The sequence below is a fragment of the Equus przewalskii genome, chromosome 1, assembly GCF_037783145.1.
Source record: "Equus przewalskii isolate Varuska chromosome 1, EquPr2, whole genome shotgun sequence".
Classification (NCBI taxonomy): domain Eukaryota; kingdom Metazoa; phylum Chordata; class Mammalia; order Perissodactyla; family Equidae; genus Equus; species Equus przewalskii.
In genome coordinates this window covers 82,334,138-82,356,044 of record NC_091831.1, presented here as the reverse complement: position 1 = coordinate 82,356,044, position 21,907 = coordinate 82,334,138, and the positions used below count along the sequence as shown (strand labels likewise).

The 21,907-nt window shown below is 52.5% G+C and overlaps 1 protein-coding gene across 6 annotated transcripts in view; it reads right to left on the bottom strand.

Annotated features, from left to right (window-relative positions):
• The window catches only part of ARHGAP22 (Rho GTPase activating protein 22), a 188,242-nt gene that overhangs the window by 127,602 nt on the left and 38,733 nt on the right, over positions 1-21,907 (bottom strand). The window contains exon 1 of one of the 6 annotated variants that reach the window (XM_070615521.1): positions 19,797-20,204. The exons of 4 other annotated variants lie outside the window; for them this stretch is intronic. In XM_070615521.1, the coding sequence (XP_070471622.1) occupies positions 19,797-19,830 (34 nt within the window). In that variant the 5' untranslated portion in view covers positions 19,831-20,204. Of the gene's footprint in view, positions 1-19,796; positions 20,205-21,907 lie in introns of those variants that run through there. One more of the 6 variants, XM_070615509.1, reaches the window with a different exon arrangement.

Sequence of the window (21,907 nt, the reverse complement as noted above, 5' to 3'; positions counted from 1 at the left end):
GGTCAGAGGGGAGCGCCCTTCGCCCTCCTCAAAGTCAGGCTCTTCTGCTCACAAGCACGATCATTCATTCATTCACTCACTCACTCATTCCTGCATTCCAAATCTACAGCACTCCTCCGGGTACAGCGCATAACCCTGAGTCATTCGTGGTCCCCTGGGGTCCCCAGTCTGGCGGGGGAAATAAGTCACAAAGAGCAACCACACAGAGATGACAGAGCCACCGCCACGTGGACAGAAAGTGCTGCAGATGCTCACGTGAAGGTGCAGACCTCTCCGCTGTGGACATCTGGGAGCCACCCACAGGAGGGAGCACTGGGCTGAACTTGGAAGGGGGACTAGAATTTGGGCCTGCCTCCGGGGAGGCGGGGCTCCGACTGGGGAGGAACAGCCAAGCGTGGCAGTCACTACCTCTAGGCTCAAATCAGTGCACAGGCCAGGCGGACACCAACCTCCTCTTGCTGACAAGCATCTCTTGAGAAGGTGGTCCCCATTCCCAGCCTCTCCTTCCTCGCTCCCCAGGCCCTGCCAACCCCTCGCATTTGGAGATTCTGTTCTCTCCTGATGCAGCTCTGGTCCAATCCAACAGTCTGGCTCTGGGTCTCAGCCTCCGAGACCCTTGGTGCTCAGAGACTGTTGCTCACCCTCGTCTTCTCGAAGCTCTTCCCTCCTCCTGCTCGTCCCTCCCTGCCTGCCCAGCCTGTTCCGGCCTCCACTTCCTCTGTTCTCCCTGAAAGTCCTGCGGTGGCCCGGGCTGCCCAGCCACCCTCCATCCCATCCTGAGTCCCAGGTGTTTATTTCCGTCTGCATCTTGCTCCAGACCTTCAGGCTCAAGAGTCAAACCCTCCACAGGACATCTCCATAGGGCTGGTTCAGGGTCTCCCAAGCCCACGTCCAAACTGATGGCTCGTCTCTCTTGAACCTGCTTCCCCTCCCCCTTCTCACCGAGGGCTCACGACCAACCAGACTCAACAGCTTGGAGTTGGTTGTTTGGACAAATCCTCCCCTGTCAAGCCCTCCTGGCAGTTTCCACATTGTGAAGACTCTCTCTCCTTTTCACTTCTCTTTTACTGAATCCATTCAAGTTCTTTTTTTTTTTTTTGGTAAAGATTGGCTCTGAGCTAACATCTGCCAATCTTTTTTCGTTCTTCTTCTCCCCAAATCCTCCCAGTACATAGTTACATATTTTTAGTTGTGGGTCCTCCTAGCTGTGGCATGTGGAATGCCACCTCAGCATAGCTTGATGAGTGGTGCGATGTCCGTGCCCAGGATCTGAACCAGTGAAACCCTGGGCCGCTGAAGCGGAGAGTGCAAACTTAACCACTCCGCCACGGGGCAGCCCCCTCCATTCAAGTTCTTATCATCGTTGCCTGGACTCCTTCCTCTTACCTCCTGCCCTCCACAGGAGTCTCTGACAGAGACATTCAGCTGCCAAGAGAATCCTTCTGAACACGGTACAATCACTTCACCGCTCTCCTCACGAGCGGCCATGGTACTGACCAACCACGGACCCAGGAAAGCCCACCCCCGGCCCGGCAGTCACCATCCGTTCCTGGGACAGCACCATCCTGGCTTAATCATGCGCCTCCCCATCCTCCCAGGCTCGTGGCTGCCGAAGATGTGTGCCTATGACACCTTCCTAGGAAGCTTAGCAACACCCATCTCCAGATGTGCTGAATCACAGCTTCTGCGGGAAGGACCTGGAACCCAGACTGTGGAGCAGCGCCCATGTTCTGATGATCACGCCCTGTGCTCCGATCACACCAGACCACTTCCCTTCGTAATGCCCTCCCCTCATCCTCACTGGCAAAGGCCTACCTTCTGGTCAAGTGGCTCCAGTTCCGCTCCATCCATGCGCCCTCCCAGAGTCACGCCACTGAAACAGTCTTTCTTTTCACTTCAATTTCACCTTTAAAATAGCATGAATAATAGCCTAGCATAGAAGAGTGTTGTCTGCAGTGTGTATGTCTACCTCTCCCTAAGATTGACGACCGTGGAGAGCCAGGGGACCCACTCCCTCCTGGGGAACTCTGTGCATGTGTGTGCATGCGTGTGTGAGTGTTGTGTGTGTGCATGCATGCATGCATGAGTGTGTATATGTTTGCAAGTGTGTGTGTATGTTTAAGAGAGTGTGTACACGTGTGAGTAAGAGAGAGTATGTGCATGTGTGTGAGAATGTGTATTTGTGAGTGTGTGTATGCATCAGTGTGTGTTTGCAGGCATGTGTATGTTTGTGAATGTGTGTGGGAGAGTATGTATGCATGCATGAGTGTGCAAGTGTGTGCATGCGTGAGCATGTGATTGTGAGTGCACAGGTATGAAAGGATATGTTTGTATGTAAGTCTGCAAGTGTGTGTGAGTGTGTGCATGAGTGCACGTGTGTGAGCCTGCACACGTGCACCTGTTTGGAGCAATGCTAGGTTTGGAATCTGAGGTCTTGTTCCAGGCAGTCAACCAGAATCAGACTGCTGGATTTCGATCAGAGCAGTCTCAGGAGGGGACAAAATCTCCGAGGAGGGAGAGCCTGCACCCAGGGCCTGCAGACCCATCCAGAAGCCCTGGAGGCCTGGGATACTCACATGGAAGCCAGGCTTTTGGGAAACTGGGCACCAAGCCCAGGGAGGAGAGGAGAGAGTAGAGGGTGGGGGCGCATCTCTGGTTGGGCAGAAAGCAGGGGCCTCCTTGAGAGACAGTCAGGAGGGGGGGGTTGATGATCAATGGTAGATAGGGGAAGGGGGAAGCGGGGGACAAGCCCGTGGTCAAGGAGGGTGGTGCAGGGCAATGACGCGTTCAACTAGCACATGCTGGGTTTCTGCGTCTCTTTGACATCCAAGAGGATATGCCCAGGAGGAGGCTGGATGTAGACCCCAGAGTGTGAGACAGAGAGCTGGGTTCAGGAAAGAGGTGGCTACAGACCAGAACCGGGATTCAAAGCCCGGGTGGCCCTGGTCTCTACGGATGCTCCAATCCTCCCCAAGCAGGATGGAGCCTGAGTGGGCCCTACGTGCTCCACATCAGAGTTACCAGAGAGCGAGGAGAAAAAGCAGCCCGACCAGCAGAGTGCTCAAGTGTTGGAACAATGACAGCTGGGTTTCTGTCTGTCCAGGGGCTGGCGGGAGTGAGAACACCAGGCAACTCAAACCTCAGAGGTCAGAACACTGGGTGGAGGAAACGGAATTCAAGTACCCGGGCTCATTCATTAGGACAGAAGGGCAGAAGGCTGGGCAGCATCCAGGCGTTGCTGGGGCAACACGAGGTGCGGGGCCAGCAGAGCAGGCCCTGACTCATGCTGTTCTATCAAGGTGGGGGAGGTGTCTTTCATTGAAGAAATTAGTGCAGAGATAATGTACAAAAGAGAAAATCCAGATGGCCAGGAAAGATGCGTAGAGATGCTGAACTTCAGCTGTAATGGGGGAAATGCAAATCATAGCCAGAACACAACACAGCACTGTGTACCCTGTGGGCAGGTACATTTGTCACGTTTGGTAACATCATGTGTTGGTGAGGTTGTGGGCACATATAAGCCAGTGTAGAGAGAGCGACTGGGCTGTATTTCTTCAAGTTAAAAAATGCCCAGTCTACAACTCAGCAATTCTGCTTCTCGCCTCGCCCTGCAGAAGGGACCCCAGTGCACAGGCAGTGGGACACAAGGATGCCCTGGAGCACTCTTTGTGATCCCTAAAAATGAGATAAATCCAAAGAAAGGCCCAACAATAGGAAAACAGCCAAATAAACTGGGCGATATTCACATTGTAGGATGCATTGCAGGGTTAAAAGAATGGGATGAATGTATATGAGCTAACATGGTTACTCCCCTTCTTAACAAACACCTCAGAAGAGGTGTCTTCATTCCCTTTCTCCAGTTTCTCTCCTATTCTCTTTTATTTATTGTAGTAAAATATACTTAACATAAAATTTAACATTTTAACCATTTTAAGTGTACAATTCAGTGGCATTAAGTATATTCACATTGCTATGCAACCATTACCATCATTCATCTCCATCCATCCATCCATCCATGCATCCACCCATCCATCCATTCATCCATCCATCCACCCACCCACCCATCCACCCACCCGTCCATCCATCCATGCGTCCATCCATCCATCCGTCCACCCACCCACCCATCCATCCATCCACCCATCCACCCACCTGTCTGTCCATCCATCCATCCATCCACCCATCCATCCATCCACCCACCCATCCATCCATCCACCCACCTGTTCATCCATCCATCCACCCATCCACCCACCTGTCTGTCCATCCATCCATCCATCCATCCATCCATTCATCCATCCATCCACCCATCCACCCATCCATCCGTCCATCCATCCATCTGTCCATCCATCCATCCATCCATCCATCTATCTTTTCGTCATCCCCAGCTGTTTCCTGTTCTCTTTTGAACCCACTCAGTCAGGCTTCCTTTATCTCTGTCCCACCCAAACTGCTCTTATCAAGGCCACCAATGACCCTCATGTTGCTCAATCCAAGGGTCAAGTCAGTCTACCCATTCCCCTTGCAGCCTTGACCCAGGTGGTCCCTCCCTCCTCCAGGGCCATTTCTCCCCTTGGGTTCCAAGACCGCCCTCTCCTGCCTCTCTCCTCCTTCACTGGTCGCCATCCCCTGTCCCCTCATATTCCCCACCTCTTGGCATCCAGTGCCCAGGGCTAGTCCACACTCACTGCCTTGGTGGTCTCTTCCTGAACCTGAGACCCAGGATGTCACTCTGTCCACCTGACACCTCCAACGTCATGTGTCCAAAGGTGAACTCTGGGTCTTTTCCTACCCAGAAGCCTACTCCTCCCACAGTCTCCCCGATCTCCATCAGTGGAAACACCATCCTCAGGCCTGCCTGTTCCCAGCCGCCATTATCTCTCACCCGAATGACTGCTATAGCCCCTTCTCCAGTCTCCCACTTGGCCATCAGAGCAGCCAGAGTTTTTAAAGATGGGCGTTAGATCATGTTGCTTCCTATGAAAACCCTGCAGGACTCCCCTCTCACTCAGAGTAAAAGTCGGAGCCATCACTACAGCCCACAAGGGTCCTCAGGACTGGCCAGGGGACCTCTCGGACCACCCCATGCTTACCCAGTCCTGGCCACACTGGCCTCTGCTGTTCCTCAAACAGGCCAGCCCTGCGCCTGCCGCCTGGCTCTGCACCTGCCATCTCTGTCCCCCGGGCCTCCTCTCGGCCCCCGTGCTCTTTACCCAAATGCGATTTTCTTCACGCGGCCTTTCCTGACCGCCTTTTACAAATGTATCTCAACTTCCCATGTCCCCTTTTCTGCTTCATTTTAACTTTTACTTAAATTCTATCATAGCAGTGAAAAAAAGCAAGTTGCAGAGCAAGACAAAATATGAAACAAACAAAATACAAAATGGGAAGGAAAACACAACCTGCAAACAAAAGACATCACCACATATTTTCGGTGGGTACGCATATTTGCGCAGAAGGAAGACGGCGCGCCTGTATTGGTGATTATGTTCCTGAAGGGCGGACGGAGGTTTTGGACATGCATTTTACTTGAGGAAGGAATGTGTATGTTGCTTACATAAATTAAAATAAAAACTTTAAAAGGAAAGAGCTCTTTTGGAATGGAGCTGGATCCCCTTGGGAGATCTATAATAGCAATTAAAATATCAGGAATTTGACTAACATTTATGAGTATTTATCTTCGACCAGCACCACGGTGGGCTGCAGACCACGACACAAACACCCGAGGCCTCGCCTCCCTCTGCCTGCTCGGAGCTCCCAGGCTGAGCAGACCGTGCTTCACGGAAGCAGGGCCCTGTTCCCTTCCGGGGGACCAGGTCAGGGGCCCATCTCGGTAGGTGAGCCCCTCTGGTGGGCCTGGGTCCACCCCAGGCTGCCTGCTCCACCCCATCTCACATAAGCAGGGGCTCCGTGAGGGCGGGCAGGTCATTCAGCACCCAGCGGCGCGACACCAAGAGGACCTGGAGCTGCTGAAGCTTCAAAATAGCTGAGAACAAAATCAAAGATGCCTTACACAGTGGATCAGGTCCGAGCTCTGCCCATATTCTCTTGGATCCTTTTCCCCTGTTTTTATGCCCCTCTCTGGGCGCCCTGGCTCCCGCCCCCCTTTACTTCCAATAACTCACCCCGGGGTGGTTTTTCAGGACTGCGGCTGTTTTGGAAGACTGTCCTTGGGCCCTTGGAGCCCGTTTAGAGTGGGCACTGGGAGAAGTAGCAATTTACATCCTTCTCTACCCCACTAGCCCTTCGAAAGACTCCTGGGCTGGGAGCCTGAAGGACCCTGAAGCCTTGTATCTGGCTGGAAACTACTCAGAGGGGGAAAGAGGTGTAATTCACATTTCTAAGTTGCCCCGGGGCTCGGGCTGAGACCTCCCTTTCTTGGGCTTCACACCCCAGCTTGGCTCTCCTCTTCCCCCTCCTGTTCCTCTAGCACCTCCTTACTGTCCCTGGGGGGCGCTGCTTTAAGAAATTGCTGCATGAAAATCCTCATGTCGGGGTCTGTGTAGGAGAAGCCCACCTAACGCACCTGATGGTTTTTAGGGCCTTTTGACCAGGCTCGTGGCAGCATTGGCCTGGGGCCGCTGCTGGGGCATCTGGCTCTCCAGGGCGCTCGCTCACTGGGGTTAGGCCCCCCGCAGCGGGCCAGGGGTCTTCTTCCATCTGCAGCTCTGTAAGTGCAGCCCCAGAGCATGGAGGTCTGGCTGTGCATGACTAAAACCCAATTGATTTATAAAAGTCAATGGGATCTTAAAGCCGGGCTGGGGAAATAGCAAGATGGCTCTTGGAGCTGAATGATTTAAAGGATTGAGGCCGAAAGATGGATGGGGAAGAGGGAGGTGAGGTAATGGAAGGGGCACTCTGCAGGGGCTGGACAAGATGGTTTCATAAAGTTAATGCGATTTGCAGCCAAGGGCGAGCGGGCCCCGGCAGGTTCCCGTGCTGTCCTGGGAATACCACACCGGCCTTGGATGATTTATTGCGTGATGCTTCCTGAGTGCCCCTACCTTTGTTTATTTATTTTTTTTTGACTTGTTACTTAGCTTCTTCCTGGGCTCCATTTGGGCCTCTGTTCTTTGCTAGGTCCCCCAGCTGAGGTTTTCTACAGAACCAGGCAGGCCTTCCTAATGGGTCCCATTTCAGGGCCTGGAGGACGAAAGACAACAGGAGACACGGTCCTCTCCCCTCTCAGTGAAAAGCACTGATTTGAAAATAGCACAGAGGGAGTCTAGACCGTTGGGATTTTTTTTCCAAATGATTATTTTAGCGATTTAAAAACATCAATATAAAGGATCACATCCTTCAGAGTTATTTTTATTGGCTCTTCCCGGGTCTGCCTCCTGGCTCAGCCGGTGCTGGTCTTCAGGATGGGGTGCAGGAGGCAGGCCGACCCCCAAACTGCCTGACCTGAACGTCCATGCAATGTACACCCCAGATTCAGCTGGATCTAGGTTCACTCAGCCGCTCATGGAGTTGATGGGGCCTCCTGCATGTCCACCCTTTGCTGGCCCTGGGGTGTGCAGATGAAAGCCCGTGCCTGCCTTGGCAGAGGTAAAGGGGACGGGGACCCCCACATGCAAGTCTCACTGCACTGAGGCACGGATGAGGGGAAACGGGAGCGCGAGGCAGTGGTGAGTGGTGAGGGAGTCAGGATGGGAGGCTGGGAGGCCAGTGGCGAGGCTGAAACTGGATGAAAGGATGGGGTGAGCCATCAGAGGGTCAGGTTCTGCCACCCCACACTATGACACTTTGGCACATTGATCATTTTGAACTGAAGTCAATTGAGAAAACAGCAAACACAGAGGAGTTCTCTTCCTTCCCGTTTCTGCCTGAAAGCAGGGCATCAATTTCCCCTGGGAAGGGCATCCCACTCCTGGACCAGGAAGAGGAAGGGCGACTGGAGTCTGCATAACAAATCTTATCACACCACCTTTATCTACCACACATTTCCTAGCCACCTTCCCACAGTTTACTGTCCCTCCATATAGCTGCCTCTTTGGGCTTTCACCGCTTTTCTGTGAAGGGCCCCTCTCACACACAGGTAAAACTCTCCATAAAATTCACATGCCTTTCCTCCTGTTAATCTATCTTTTATCACTTTAATTAGCATGCCCTAGGCCTAGAACTTAAGAGGGTAGAGGAAAAGTTTTTCCTCTCCTACAGTATGGAAGGCTAGGGGGAGAAGAGGTGTGCTTAGCAGGGGGAACAGGAAGACGTGCAGGGCGAGAGAGCAGGGGTCAAATTGGGGAAGTCTGGCTCCCAGGCTCTTAGCCCTGACTCACACAAGATCTGTGGCCCTGCCCTAAAATAGACCATCCCCACCCCTCCCCCACAAGGCTAATGAAAAACCGCTACCTCTGAGAAAGACAAGCCTGATGGACCTCCTCTAACCCCCATCCACAGGCTGGACCTCCACCCATCACCCCTCGCTGGGGTCCCTCTTGCTGCACCCGCTTTGGCCATTGTTGACTTGGGTATGAAGTCGAGATGACAAGAGGCCTCTGCCAGCCAGTGTGCAGCCAGGGCTCCAGCTTCACCTCCCACTCATGCTACATACCTCACTCCTTGCAAACCAACAACCGGTCCCCACATGGGCCATTCTGTGCCATACCCTGACCCTCCGGGCTGGTCAGCCTGAGGAGCCCTGGCTCACTCCTGAAGCTCCAGGGCCACTGTCTGCTGCTGTGCGAAGCCTCCTCCAGGAGGTCCGCCGAGCAGAGGGGTCCTTTCCATCCGTTACACCACCCAGTAGCTGGCACGCACCTCTGGCAGGACACATACCCCTCTAGGCTGTATTGATCTGCCAGCTTCTCACGATGAGGGAAGGTGCCCTCCTTGTGCTGGGTCCCTAGACTGTAGTACAGACCCCGTCAATGAATGCTTGCTGCATGAATGAACGAAAACGAGACAGGAAGCCTCGAGTTCAAGGAAGACGGGAAAGACCAAACCCGTGAGACCTTGTGCCTCTGTAGACCACCTTCTTGGTTTGGAAGAAATCTGCCAACAGGATTTCTCCTACCCACAGCCTGTTTCTACAAGAGGACAAGATTAAAGGGCCGGAGATCACTGACTCCAGTCCTGGGATCAGAGAAGTGTCGAGCAGGAGAATCGAAACACAGAAGCAACGTTCTCCTTCGTTTCCTGGTTTGGTGGTGGGTGCAGAGAGGCTGCGTGAGGTCACGGAAGGGGCACAGCATCCGGAGGCCCGAGGCCCTTTAGCCTCTTGGAGCCCCAGGTTTCCATCTATAAAATGGGAGCAAACTATAAATCCTGCTCGCTTCCTAGATTGTGGTGAGGATGGAATGAATGGCGTTTTGATTGTGCTTTGGAACCGGAGAAGCGCTGAGTGGTCCATGGTGCATACGGCTTCTTCTTGCCCCGGGCTGAGCCCCTTGGAAGCATCTCTCCCATCTCTGGACCTTGTCCCCAGCTGCCTCCACTCTTGTTCAGATCAGCGGGCCATTCGCCAGGAGCCTGGGATTGGTGGAGTCGATGCAATTCAATATCGATTTAAATTTCATTTTCTGCTTGCCCACGAGCCATCAGCTTAGATCAATACTTTCTTCACCTTTGGCTAAGTAATCATTGAGGCTGTTGATGATTTCGGCAGACGCAGAGGCAGGTCTGCGGCTGTCTGTGGGGGGATCCCAAGACAGCCTCCGGGAGGGAGGACAGAGGGCTCACAGAGCATCTCTCCAGGACACAAACTGCCACCATCAACTTCTGGCATGTGGGCCTCACGCAGCAACAGACACACTGGCAGTCTAGGGGCCGGGCGGGGTCCAGAAGCCCAGGAACCTGGCTTGCAGCAGCTGAGTGCTCTCCGAAGATGGGCTCTGACAATGACCGTGCAGACGGCAGATGGGAAACACCATGCCTCCCACAGCATTAACTGGGCATCCGCCCTCAGGGTCACTTCCCCGCAGAGCCACTGCCCCCACTGCAGCCAGCGTCATTGTCTAATGCTCTGTCCAGCCATGTCACTCCCCTGTTTAAAGCCCTACCTGCATGTGGGATGGGTCTATTCCCCTGGCCACATCTCCTTGTCCCCCCACTGACATCCTGCATCGCAGGCCCACCCAGGGGCTCACAGCCTGCCCAGCGCATGTGCCTCTGGGTCTTGACACATGTGGCTTTCCCCACCTGGCACGGCTCTCCTCTCCTGCTGCCCGGATAGGGCCTGGTGCGTAAATAAGGGAGCACACCGTGGTGTTCAAGGGCCTTCGGGTTTCGAATCTCAGCGCTGCTGCTCCTGGCTGGGTACCCTTCCTGGCTGGCAAGTTCTTTAATCTCTCTGGGACTCAGTTTCCTCATCTGAAAAATAGGGCAACAGGGGTCTCTCTCTCAGCAGGGGTCTTCTGAGGATTAAAGGAGATTACACACATGGTAGGTCTAACAGGACATTAAGATGCAAGCTCTGACAGGGCGCCAAGACATGAGAGATGCAACTTTCTCATTCAAGGCCCAGACCAAGAAGCATGCTCCCAAAGGGGTGGGTGACAATCGGTCATGCAGCCCTGGGACGGACGTGGAAATACAGAACTGGTCTTGTATTTGCAAATGAAAGCGACTCTAGGGCATTTCATTATCCAGGAATGCTCAGAGTTGTCATGGGGTCTGGCCATGCAGGGGCAGGGAAGGCCTGGCCCCAGTGGGACAGTGGAGGGCATGAATAAAGCTGTTTCTTCATGAGTTGTGCTGGTTCGGCAGCACGGTTACATCAGTCCAATAGGCGCTCTGGTTGTTATTAACCATTTGGTCTGTGTGTGAGCGATTACATATGTACCTGATTCCTAATGCAAGCATGGAGCTGAGGGTATCGGAGTCTACACTATTTGAGCTGGCTAATTTTATCAGAAATACGGCAAGTTGAAATAAAATGCCAGGGAAATCTGGGATTCCTCAGCCTCACCAGGTGGCTGGGGCCAGGCCTGCCTGAGCCCACCACACTCCTCTGCGCCCAAGGCCAGAGCTGCTGGCACCCACTCGCGAGGGCACCTCCGCAGCATGCCCATCCTCCTCGTCCTGCCTAATCCCGCCTCCCACCTCTCTCCCACTAGTCTGCTGCTTGGCCAGGCTGCCTTCCAGCTGAGCAAATCTGAGATGGGCCAGGACAGAGCAGGCAGCATGACCCCACCGTCTGTTTTCACCCCTGCCCCTGGCGATAGCATTGTGAACACCTGCCCACGGGAACAGGTGCTCGCAGGGGCTCGGACATCCTCGCATTGCTGGGGCCTCAGCTGCTCAGTGACACCGTCTGGCCTCCCCTAGGCTCTGGACGGGGGGCTATATTTGGGGAGGAGAGTTTCTTGGCTCTCAGAATCTTATGTTTAAGCTGCTTCTGATCCTATTAGTGGTGCGATTTCGAGCACTTCACTTAAATGATTCTGCCTCCATTTCTCCCTTGACTCATAGGGTCAGTATAAGACACATCCTAGGCAGTCCGCAGGTACTTCCTCTCTTTCCTTCCTTCCCTAAAGAAGCCGGTGGAAGGACCACCTGTGCCTTCAATGTGTTAGTAACCAGAGCCATACCCTATGTTCCATTTACGTGAAATTTAAGAACAGGGAAAACCACTCGACGGTGATAGAAATTAGAAGAGAGTCAGTCTGGTTGTGAGAAGGGACTGGCGAGAGACAGAAGAAAACTTCCTCGGGGTAAAGGAAGTGCTCCACACCTTGATCTGGGTCGTGGACGTTGAGCTGGACGCTTACGATGTGTCCATTTTACTGGATGCACATTATGCCTCGATTAAACAAACGAGGAAAAAAATATTAGAAATGAACAGTGAAAATCCTAGAATAAACAGTATTCCAAAAATCAGGCCGCAATGTACTTTGAGGTCACTGTTGCTCAAAGATCCCAAATCGGGGGTTTTTATTCCCTCTAATCAGGTCCCTGGAATTGTCCTAGAACTTTTGTTGATCTAAGGGCCTCTGCAGCTCCATTTCGGTTCTGAGCAAACTTCTGGAAGGGACAGATAGGAGCGAGCTCCATCCTCCGTGTGGGGTAGAGGCCCGGCCAGTGGTGGAGGATGTCCAGGCTTGGGCACCGCAGCCCTCGGGAAGGTATCAGGTCTGAGCAGCGGTGCCAGGGCCTGGCCCGGAATAAGGAGGTCTCTGGGGGAGTCTCCCATGACCCTCCTTCTCCACCGCAGGCTCCTGTCTAGGAGGTCTCCAGGGCCTGGCTGAGCTCCGGCCCAGATGCTAGTTGCACCTTCCAAGAACTGCCGTTATATACCGCCTCCGTGGCACACCTCACTCACCACTCTGCTAGCGCTTCATCCTCTCCCTGAGTCTCAGGCAAGACACATGCCCCATCACCTGATGAGGTACTGTCCCTTTGCTGCCCCACTCTCAGGCCCTGGAGGTGGTCTGTCTTAGGGAGCCCTCAGAGCACCCGAGAAGCCTGCGCAGAAGGCAGCATGCAGTCACCACGGGCATATCCTGCAAGGCCACACCGTTCAGAACCAAGCTGTCAGAGGCCTGCGACCCCCTCAGTCACCCCTGAAGAGCAGAAACTTCCCTCTGACCAATCCTCTGGTTGGACCTGGTATGAGGTCAGGTGACCTCCAGGCTGTCACTCCTCAACCACATCTCAGGTGGTCCTGTGCGCCCTGGGGTGAAACCCAGCAGTCTCAGGTCCTTCCAGCCCCTCCATTCCCCACCCCCCAGAGGCAGCCACTGTCAGCCTTTCCAGTTGGTTCCTTTGGTATTTACCTCTGTATTTCTAAATAGTATTCATTTATTACCACTTCTTTTGAACCCTTGTTTCCCCCCATCTAGTTAATTAACACACCCATCACCTCACATATTTACCTTTTTTTTTTTGATGAGAACACTTAACTTCTACTTTCTTAGCAAATTTCAATTATACAACACAATGTTATCAACTATAGTCACCATGTTTTATATTACATCCTCAGACCTTACGCATCTTATAGTTCAAATCTTGTACCCTCTTACCAATTTAAATTTTTTTTCCAGATTCCACATATAAGTGATAATATGCAATACTTATCTTTCTCTGTCTGGCTTATTTCACTTAGCATAACGCCCTCAAGGTCCATCCACGTTGTCAAAAATGGCAGGATTCCCTTCTTCCTTACGGCTGAACAATATTCCACTATATATATATATATCTCACATCTTCCTTACCCATTCATCCCATTGATGGACACTAGGTAGTTTCCATATCTTGGCTATTGTGAATAATGCCGCAATGAACACAGGAGTGCATCTCTTGGATTTCCTATCTTCATCTCCTTTGGATACAGACCCAGAAATGAGATGGCTGAATCATATGGTAGTTCTGTTTTTAATTTTTTGTGGAAGCTCCATACTGGTTTCTATAGTGGCTGCACCAATTTACATTCCAACCAACAGGGTACGAGGATTCCCTTTGTTCCACATCCTCGCCAACGCCTGTTATCTCTCGCCTTTTTGACGTAGTCATTCTAACAGGTGTGAGGAGTATCTCATCGTGATTTTGTTTCACATTTCTTGATGATGAGAGATGTTGAGCACCTTTTCAAGGACCTGTTGGCCATCCGTATGTCCTCCTTGGAAAAACGTCTATTCAGTTCCTCTGCCCATTTTTAAATCAGATTTTTTTTTTTGGCTATTAAGTTATGTGAGTTCTTTATATATTTTGATTAGTAACCCCTTATCAGATATACGATTTGCAATTATTCTCTCCAATTCAGTAGGTTGCTTTTCCATTTTGTTGATGGTTTCCTTTGCCACGCAGAAGCTTTTTAGTTTGATGTCCTTTCACTTGTTTATTTTTGCTTTGGTTACTTTTGCTTTTGGTGTCAGATCCAAAAGTCATCATCAAGACCAAAGTCAAGGAGCTTACACTCTACATTTTTTTCTAGAAGTTTTATGGTTTCAGGTTTTACATTCAAGTCTTCAATCCATTTTGAGTTAATTTTTGTGTAGGGTATAAAATACGGGTCCCGTTTCATTCTTCGGCAGGTGGCTGTCCAGTTTCCCAACCTCATTTATTGAAGAGACTGTCCTTTACCCATCGTGTATTCTTGGTTCCTTTGTTGTCGTTTAAGTGACCATATATGCATGGGTTAATTTCTGGGCTTGTCTCTATTCTGTTTCATTGATCTGTGTGTCTGTTTTTTATGCCAAATTACTTCCTGATTTTTCCCTTTTGTCTGTTGATTTCTCACTATGAAAGATGAGTATTTTCTTTTACTCCACCGTCCCTACCACACATGAGCCCCTGCCCCATCCTCCCAATATAGTTATACTGTAGCTTTGGTTGATCAATATTCATAATTTGCATTGCTAGTATCATTGCTGGTTCCCGTTGAGCTACGCATCACTTTTTGCTTTCCTTGGAGTTTATAATTGCCTCGTTTTCTCATTTGCTTAGTTTTCTACTACATGTTAATAATTCAACCTTAAATATTCCAACAGTTGTCTAAATCTAGTCTGCTTAAAAACATCACTGCATCTTATTAGCAAAGAATCAATAGCTGCCTTGGAGGCTTGCACGGCCGGCCGCCGGCAGTGCTCTTTGGATAGTTTGAATCCCCGCGCTGGGTGAGGGAGAGAGGTCAGAGGCCTCAGCGTCGGACAGACATGGATATGAATCCCACCACTTGTTGGCAGGGCCCCCATGATTCTCCACCCACGTCTGTTAAAACGCAAATGCCGACGCCTTGTCGTAGTGGAGTTATGAGAATTAAATAAGCATAGTGGGAATACCTGAGCACGGAGGGCGCACAAGAAATGTTGGCTTACTTTCTCGTGGGGAAATCAAGAGCGATAAAGCCACTGAAAGCACTTCATCTCACTCGGAGAGCTTTCTCTCTCCATCCTCGAAGTACTGAGCAGGCTCTGCACATTCATCAAGGCTCCCGAGACACGGATCCTCGCGCTGAGGGAGACAGCCAAAGCTGCTGCAGCTTCGCCCATCGGGCTAACGATCGCCTCGAAAAGAGGGAGCCTCCTTCACGGCAATAGCCATTTTATTTTGAAATATGTATTCTAAACAGAGGCAGAAATTCTAAAGGAAAATACTGATAGCTTGACAACATAAAAATTAAAAACTTATTGCACATCTGGGGAAAAAACCCCTAATATAAAAGCAAAAGGCAAGTAACCAATTGGGAAAATATGTGCAACATGTAAGTCAGTCAAGGGAGGGGCCGACTTTCCTAAGGACCCTGACCAGTTAGGGCAGAGGCAGTACTTCAGCCTTCCAGGCCAACACTTTCCCCACTATCCATTCATTCATTCATTCATTCATTCAACATATGCATACTGAGTGCCCACCAGGTGCCCGTCCTTGAAGTATAATGATATTAAAAACCAGAAATGGTCCCTGCCCTCCTGGAGCTCCCAATCCAGTGGAGTGACAGATATTCACCAGATAATCCCACTCTGAAGGGTACAGCTATAGTTAATCCAAGGTAAATGCTGCTAAGAAAAGGAGAGCCTGCAGCAGAGGGCCCAGCTTACCCTGGGGTGTGTGGGAGGACTTCCCCACTGGTGACACCTGAGCTGATAGCTGGAGGGTGAGTAGGAGTTAAGGAGTATGCGTGTGTGTGTGTGTGTGTGTGTATGTGTGTGTGTGTGAGACAGAGAGAGAGAGAGAGAGAAAGAGGCATTCCAGGCAGGGAAAAGGGTGTGCTAAGGCCCTGTGGTAGGAGCCCATGGGACAGCTGAGGAACAGGAAGAAGGCCAGTGTGCCGGGAGCTTGGAGAGTGGGAGGAGGCTGGAGGCTTGGCAGTGGCTGGACGGTGAGGGGGCCCTTGTGGACCACGGTAAGGGCTTTAGCTTTTAACCCAAAGAGCAATGGGAAAGCCACTGAAGGATTCCAAGTTGGGGCTGGAGGCGGGTCAACGGCTGGATTCACATTTGAAAAGATGGCTCTGATTTTGGAGTGGAGAGTGGGTGGGAGTGGTGGTGGGGACAGAGCATTATTGCCATGGTCTAGGTTAGAGATGGTAATGGCTGCAGGAGGATGAGGACACGAAGCTGAGTAAAACAGCAGAGTCAAGAGCTCTTTGGAGGTAAAACAAAAGGGCGGCCCCAATACCTCACCCTTGTGGACCAGGACAAGGCCAGGGCAATAAACCTTCATGCCGGGCAGTGCTAACGGCACAGAGGAGACCTCCAGTAAGACTGGAGGAATAAACAAATCTTTGAAGAAACAAGCCCTGTGACAGCGGGATTTCAGAAAGGGGAGCAATCCCAACCAGCTGGAACCGCATCAGGGTGAAGTATTTGGGGCTCCGTTCTAACTACGGCCTGGAGAGACGGAGATGCACCGCACTCAGTTCTACCCAGATGCCCCAGGGGCGGCGTGAGCAGAAGAGGCGTGGAGGGCACAGCACCGGCAGAACGTGGTGGCGGCACCAGGGTATGGCCCTGGGCTCCGCTGCCTGTCCTCACCCTGGAACTCTATCCAGGTCGCACCCAGGAGAAAGTACACCTATCTTATGTTTTTACTTACTATCTCGAAAAACCAATTGCAATTTTTAAAGCGTCACAGAGCACAGAGGCTTGTGCCTCGCTCCACTGTATATGTAATAGATTCACAGAGTTTTAGTGAATTTATCCTATTTTTCTTCTGGGAAAACCAGCAGGGGTGTGAGCCGTCTCATCCATTCCCGCTCTGGGAATATGGCCATGGGGCTCAGGGAGGGGAGAGCTCGCAGGGGCATGGCATCAGGAACGGCTCCTTGGAGGGGGCCCTGGGGAGCTCAGTAGGGCAGGGCCAGCCACACCTGGTTCCAAATGGCCTGGCCCGGCTTCCACAGGCTGTGAGCTGGGATGGGTCTGAACTGGTCCTAGGGAGGCAAGAGCAAGCTAGAATCACAGAATTAGTGACCAGTTTGAGCCGGCTGAACTAACAGGTGCTGGTTCGAACCAACGTGGCCCACTTTCCTGAAATCAGTTGGAAGTGTGTGATGCACTTAAAACCAAGCACACTGTTTGAATTTATTGGCCCATTTTGAGCCGTGTCAAGCTGGTTTGGATGCCTCTCTACTCTTTTGAAGTATTATCGTCCTCCTGTGTGTGTGTGTGCAAGCGTGTATGTGCGTTCGTGTGTGTCCATGTGTGCATGTGTGTGTTTATGTGTGTGTGTGTGTGTGTATGTGTGTTGACAGCATCCGCCTCTAACTACTTCTTGGAAGTTGAGCTCAGCCAGGACACGACAGTTGACTAAAGTTAGCTCTATCTGCAGGCAAGTGACAGTTGGGTTTTCCCTGGGAGGGTCTCCATCCTGGCACCTCCCCCTCCCTGGGAAGCAGACATGAGGATGTGACAGTAGCCTTTGGCCGCTCGCTCAGGCTGGATGGGGACCTTCCAGGAAGCTAACAGCCAACATGACCAGGGAAGGGTCTCTGGGAAGCCCCGATCTGCAGAGCAGCCTTTTGGCTGGACCCCAGAGGCTTCTGAGCCGGCTGACTGAGGCTGATTTTATTAACGATCCCAGAAAGTGATCCCAGCTTTTTTCATGCGGCCCAGTGCATTTACATAGTGGCGTAGTCTAGAAGTGTTTCCCGAATATGGCCAGTCTGGAGCAGTCTGGACAAGAGCCCCATTTCTTTAAGGCACGGGTATATAATTTTGGTCTGTGTTGCTGCAGAATTGTCCCTAGGGAGAGTTATTCCTTAACCAGCTGAGAGCCTGACCCTGCATGATCCAATTCCTGCCCGGGTCTCCAGCCGTGCCCGCTGCCCCTTGCTGCCCCCAGCTCCAGCCTCCTGGCCCTGCGCAACCCTCCCCTCCCATGGCACCTGCCCAGGCTGTTCCCTGCCTGGAATCGGCCTCCCCCCAAGACCATCCCTTTGTCTAGATAGCTCCCGCCATTCTTCAGCTTACAGCTCAAGCACCACTCACTCCCCTGGACCCTTCATTTGCAGTGTATGCTCTTAGAATGCTTCTTGTCATGGTTTATGATCATACATTTTTGTGGGTAAGTGATTATCTTTTTAATATCTGATGAATAGCACCATAAACCTCAACTTTTAACACATCTTACCAGATAATATCATCTACTAGAGGCTTTCCGGACCTCAGCACTACCGACATCTGGGACCAGATAATTCTTGGTTGTGGGGCTGTCCTCTGAATTGTGGGATGTCTGGAAGCATCCTGGGCCTCTACACACTAGATGCCAGTAGCGCCCCTCGGCGGGAACAACCAAAAATGTCTCCAGACAATGCCAGATGTCCCCTGGGGGGCAAAACGGCTCCTGCTTGAGAACCACCGATCTAGAACATCTGTTTGCAAGAAGTTTGGGATTTCAAAGGCAGCCTTCCTGAGATCCCCCTTGCTGACGCACTGGTCATGCTAGGCCAGCACCGTCCAAGAGAAATATAATGTGAGCCACATACGTAATTATGAATGTTCTAGTAGCTGCATTAAAAGAGAGTGAAAGAAAAAAACAGGTGAAATTAATTTTAAGAATATATTTTATTTAACCCAATATCTCCAAAATATTGTCATTTTAGCATGTAATCAATATAAAATAATTATTAATGAGATATTTGACATTCTTTTTTTTTTCCTGCCATGTCATCACCTGTGTGTGTGCCCGGTCAAAATCTAGTGTGCCTTTTGCTCAGTTTGGACTAGCCACACGTCAAGTGCTCAATAGCCACGTGAGGCCAGTGGTTGGCACGTTACACAGGACTGGGAGGGCAGACCTAGGCTCTCTCTAAGGATCTGGCCTGAGTGGTCACCAGATTGCACCCCATCCCTCAGCAGAGCCAGGCACAGCCTTCCTCTGCCCGCTTTTCAGTCTATCCGGAGCACCCCACAGAGGGGTCCTGACGGCTCTGACCACACTCCAGAGGGCTGGCCCCCTGGGAAAGTGATCCAAGTGCCTGAGGAGCACTAACGAGATGGATGTGCTGCCTGTGAGTCCACAGGAGGCTGGAGGGTCCCTGACACACACACTGGGCGAGACTCACACTATTTCCAAGCTCTCCAGCAGATGCTCCACCCACCGCCAAACCAGCGTCCCCAGGCTCAGCGCTCACAAGGGAAGTTCAGCTCCACAAACACCGGCTGTCTGAAGAGACCCCTTCTATTTTCTTAAAAGATAGATGTTGTCTAAAATGATACTTGCCCTGGCCAAGAAGTTGCTGTCCAGGGGAATGCTGTCCCTCGCCCCGGGGCATGTCCTGAGTCTCGGGGCCAGTCTACAGGGACACAGGGTGGCTGGGGTGCTAGCCCAGTGCTGCAGGATCACCCCTTTAAGGCTCTCCCAACTCCCATCTCTTATCTCTGGATCTGCTCTCCCGCAGCTTCCCAGGAGCGCCTGGCTGCCTCCAGCCCACCTGAGGAAATGCTTCCTGCAGCCCAGCTGTGGCAGCTCCTGCAGGCTCTGCTGAGCAGCCTCCGGGGAGGCTGGAACAGGATCCTCACGCGGATCCCGCTGTCTGATAAGCCAGGGCATTGCCCTTCTAGTGACGGCCACTTTGTCTAGCCTGCTGGGGCAAATCTTGAGCGTTTCTCTTTCACTAAAAGAACAAAGTTTCCCCAAAGTTGTCATCGGGTCACTCTGAGCAACCCAGGGACTCTGTAGAACATGGAATACAGGGTGAAGCCTGCCAACCCACTGGGCCACTAAGCCAGCCATCGCCCTTTTGCAGTCTCAGGTCTGACCCCCACCGACTCCGGAGGAGCCTCAGCGAAAGGGACGTCGCTCACCAGGCTGCCTCCAGAACACCGGCTCCCTCTGCCCCGCAGCGTGGCAGCCGGCTAAGTGTCCCCACACGTCCCGTAGCCAGGAGAAGCACACGATCCGCCCCGGGGAGTTGGACTTACCCCTCCTGGCCTGCCTGATCTTTGGGCTCAGCATGTTCCAGCCGCCGCCCGGCCAGAGTCGCTGGGCAGATCATGCTGTCGTCCACTTCCCTTTTCTCTTCCTCTGGCTCCGCTGCCCCTCACGCCCCGCTCGCGCCCCCATGGCCGCTGGTGTCGCTGGCAAGGCTCCGTGGGCTCCCTCTCCTGGCTCCGGACCGACGGCTTGCCTTGGACTACGCAATCCTCAATGCATTATTTATCCATCCCAGAACGAATTCCCATCCAAGCGAACCATTAGGAGGCTCAGGAACCGCTGCTGATCAATCCCTGGGCCCGGGCGGGGCGGCCCCGCGGTCCCTCCAGCGCGCCCGGGAGCGCGCGGCACTGTCCATCCCCGATCCGGCGGCTGGCGGAGGGCGGGGCGCGCGCACGGGCCCGGGAGCCGGTCCGCCCTCGGTCGGGGAGCGCGCCGCCAGCCCGAGAGCACGAGAGCCCGCAGGAGACGCACGCCCCGCAAGGCCCGGGGGAGAGCGCTCTTGGCGGGAGGGTGGCCGAGGACCCCTCTAGGCCCGTCCAATGGGACCCGCTCTGCCTGATGCTTCCTGCCCGGAGGGCCCCGGGGGCGGTTTCCGAGCGCACCGTTCCAACCGTGGAAAGACAGGTGTGTGTTAGAAGGAGCCTGCAGCCTGCAGCCTTCAGCTCCTCGGGGGACCCGACCAGCAGGAAGATGCCTGTTAGGGATGTTCACTTTTGCTGCCGCCGGAATAAGGTGACAGGAATAAGGATGCTTGTGAAGCACTCAGTTCCGGGGGCCGCAAGCGGTGGGACCTCAAAACCTACACTGAGAAGTGAATCTCTCTGCTAATTGCCGTGTTTCTGTTTAACATCAGCACCATTCTAAAGAGGGGAGAGTGGGGCTTTTGGGGTTTCAGCCTCAAGATCTTAAAAATTGCCCAAGAAATGCAATCACAGTAATAGCTATCATTGATTAGGCGCCCACTATGTGTCCTTGAGGTTGGTGCTTTGTTCAATATCTCATTGAATTCTCAAATTCCTTGAGGCAGGCACTAGGATCACGGCTTTTCCGAGGAAGAAAACAAGGCACAGAAATGTTCAATAACTTGCCCAGAGTCGCCCAACTCTCCTGTCAGGGCCGGGAGCTGAACCCGGGGCTGTCTCTACAGCTCATGCTTTTCTGTGCAGCGGTCTCTTTAAATACCCAAATTCCCAACCACCTCCTGTGAACCGGTCCTGGCGTGAACGCCCTCAGTGAACTTGCTGATGGTGAGGACTAGCCTTGGTGCCCCTGGAATAGCCCCATGTGCCTTGTTAGGCATTTGCGCCTGGGGCCGGGTTTTTCAGGCTTGGGTACCACTCAATCTTCTCAGTAGTTGGAAGATGAGAGAGTTGAACAATGACCTCTCTGCTTCAAATGGCCGTGCTCCCTGCCTAATCCTCATGGTGCCCCTATGTCCACGGATCCCCAAATATTGTATTGATATGTAATCAACTCTAGCAGCTGGGAGGGAAGAGGGTCTGGAGGCTTGGGGTCCACGGGGAGCCCACTGCAGCAGTCCCTGTTAGAGATGGCAGGGTCTGGACCTTGGAGAGTAGGGGAGGATGGGAGAGGAAAAGAGTCACCAGGATGTGGTCGCTCAAATGGCCAGGAGGAAGCGGGAGAGAGCATTGTCCTTAGAGACAAAGCTGTCTTACTTAGCATCAAGTCACTTATTCTGGCCCTTGGCCACTCCTCAGAAGGGATGAAGAAGTATTTTGATATAACATTCAAGGCCTTTCATAGTACTGTGCAGGCCTTCCTCTGAGACCTATCTCTTGCTTATGCTGCACACAACCATAGGCCCGTGCAGCCCCTGCTCTGGTGTGCCTCTGTACCTTTGCATGCACAGCCCCTGCTCCGGTGCACCTCTGTGAGTTTGCAAGCACAGCCCCTGCTCCTGTGTGCCTCTGTGCCTTTGCATGCACAGCCCCTGCTCTGGTGCGCCGCTGTGCCTTTGCACCTACAGCGCCTGCTCCTGTGTGCCTCTCTGCCTTTGCACGCACAGCCCCTGCTCCGGTGTGCCTCTGTGCCTTTGCACGAGCAGTTCCCTCTCTCTGGAATGCCCTTTCCCACA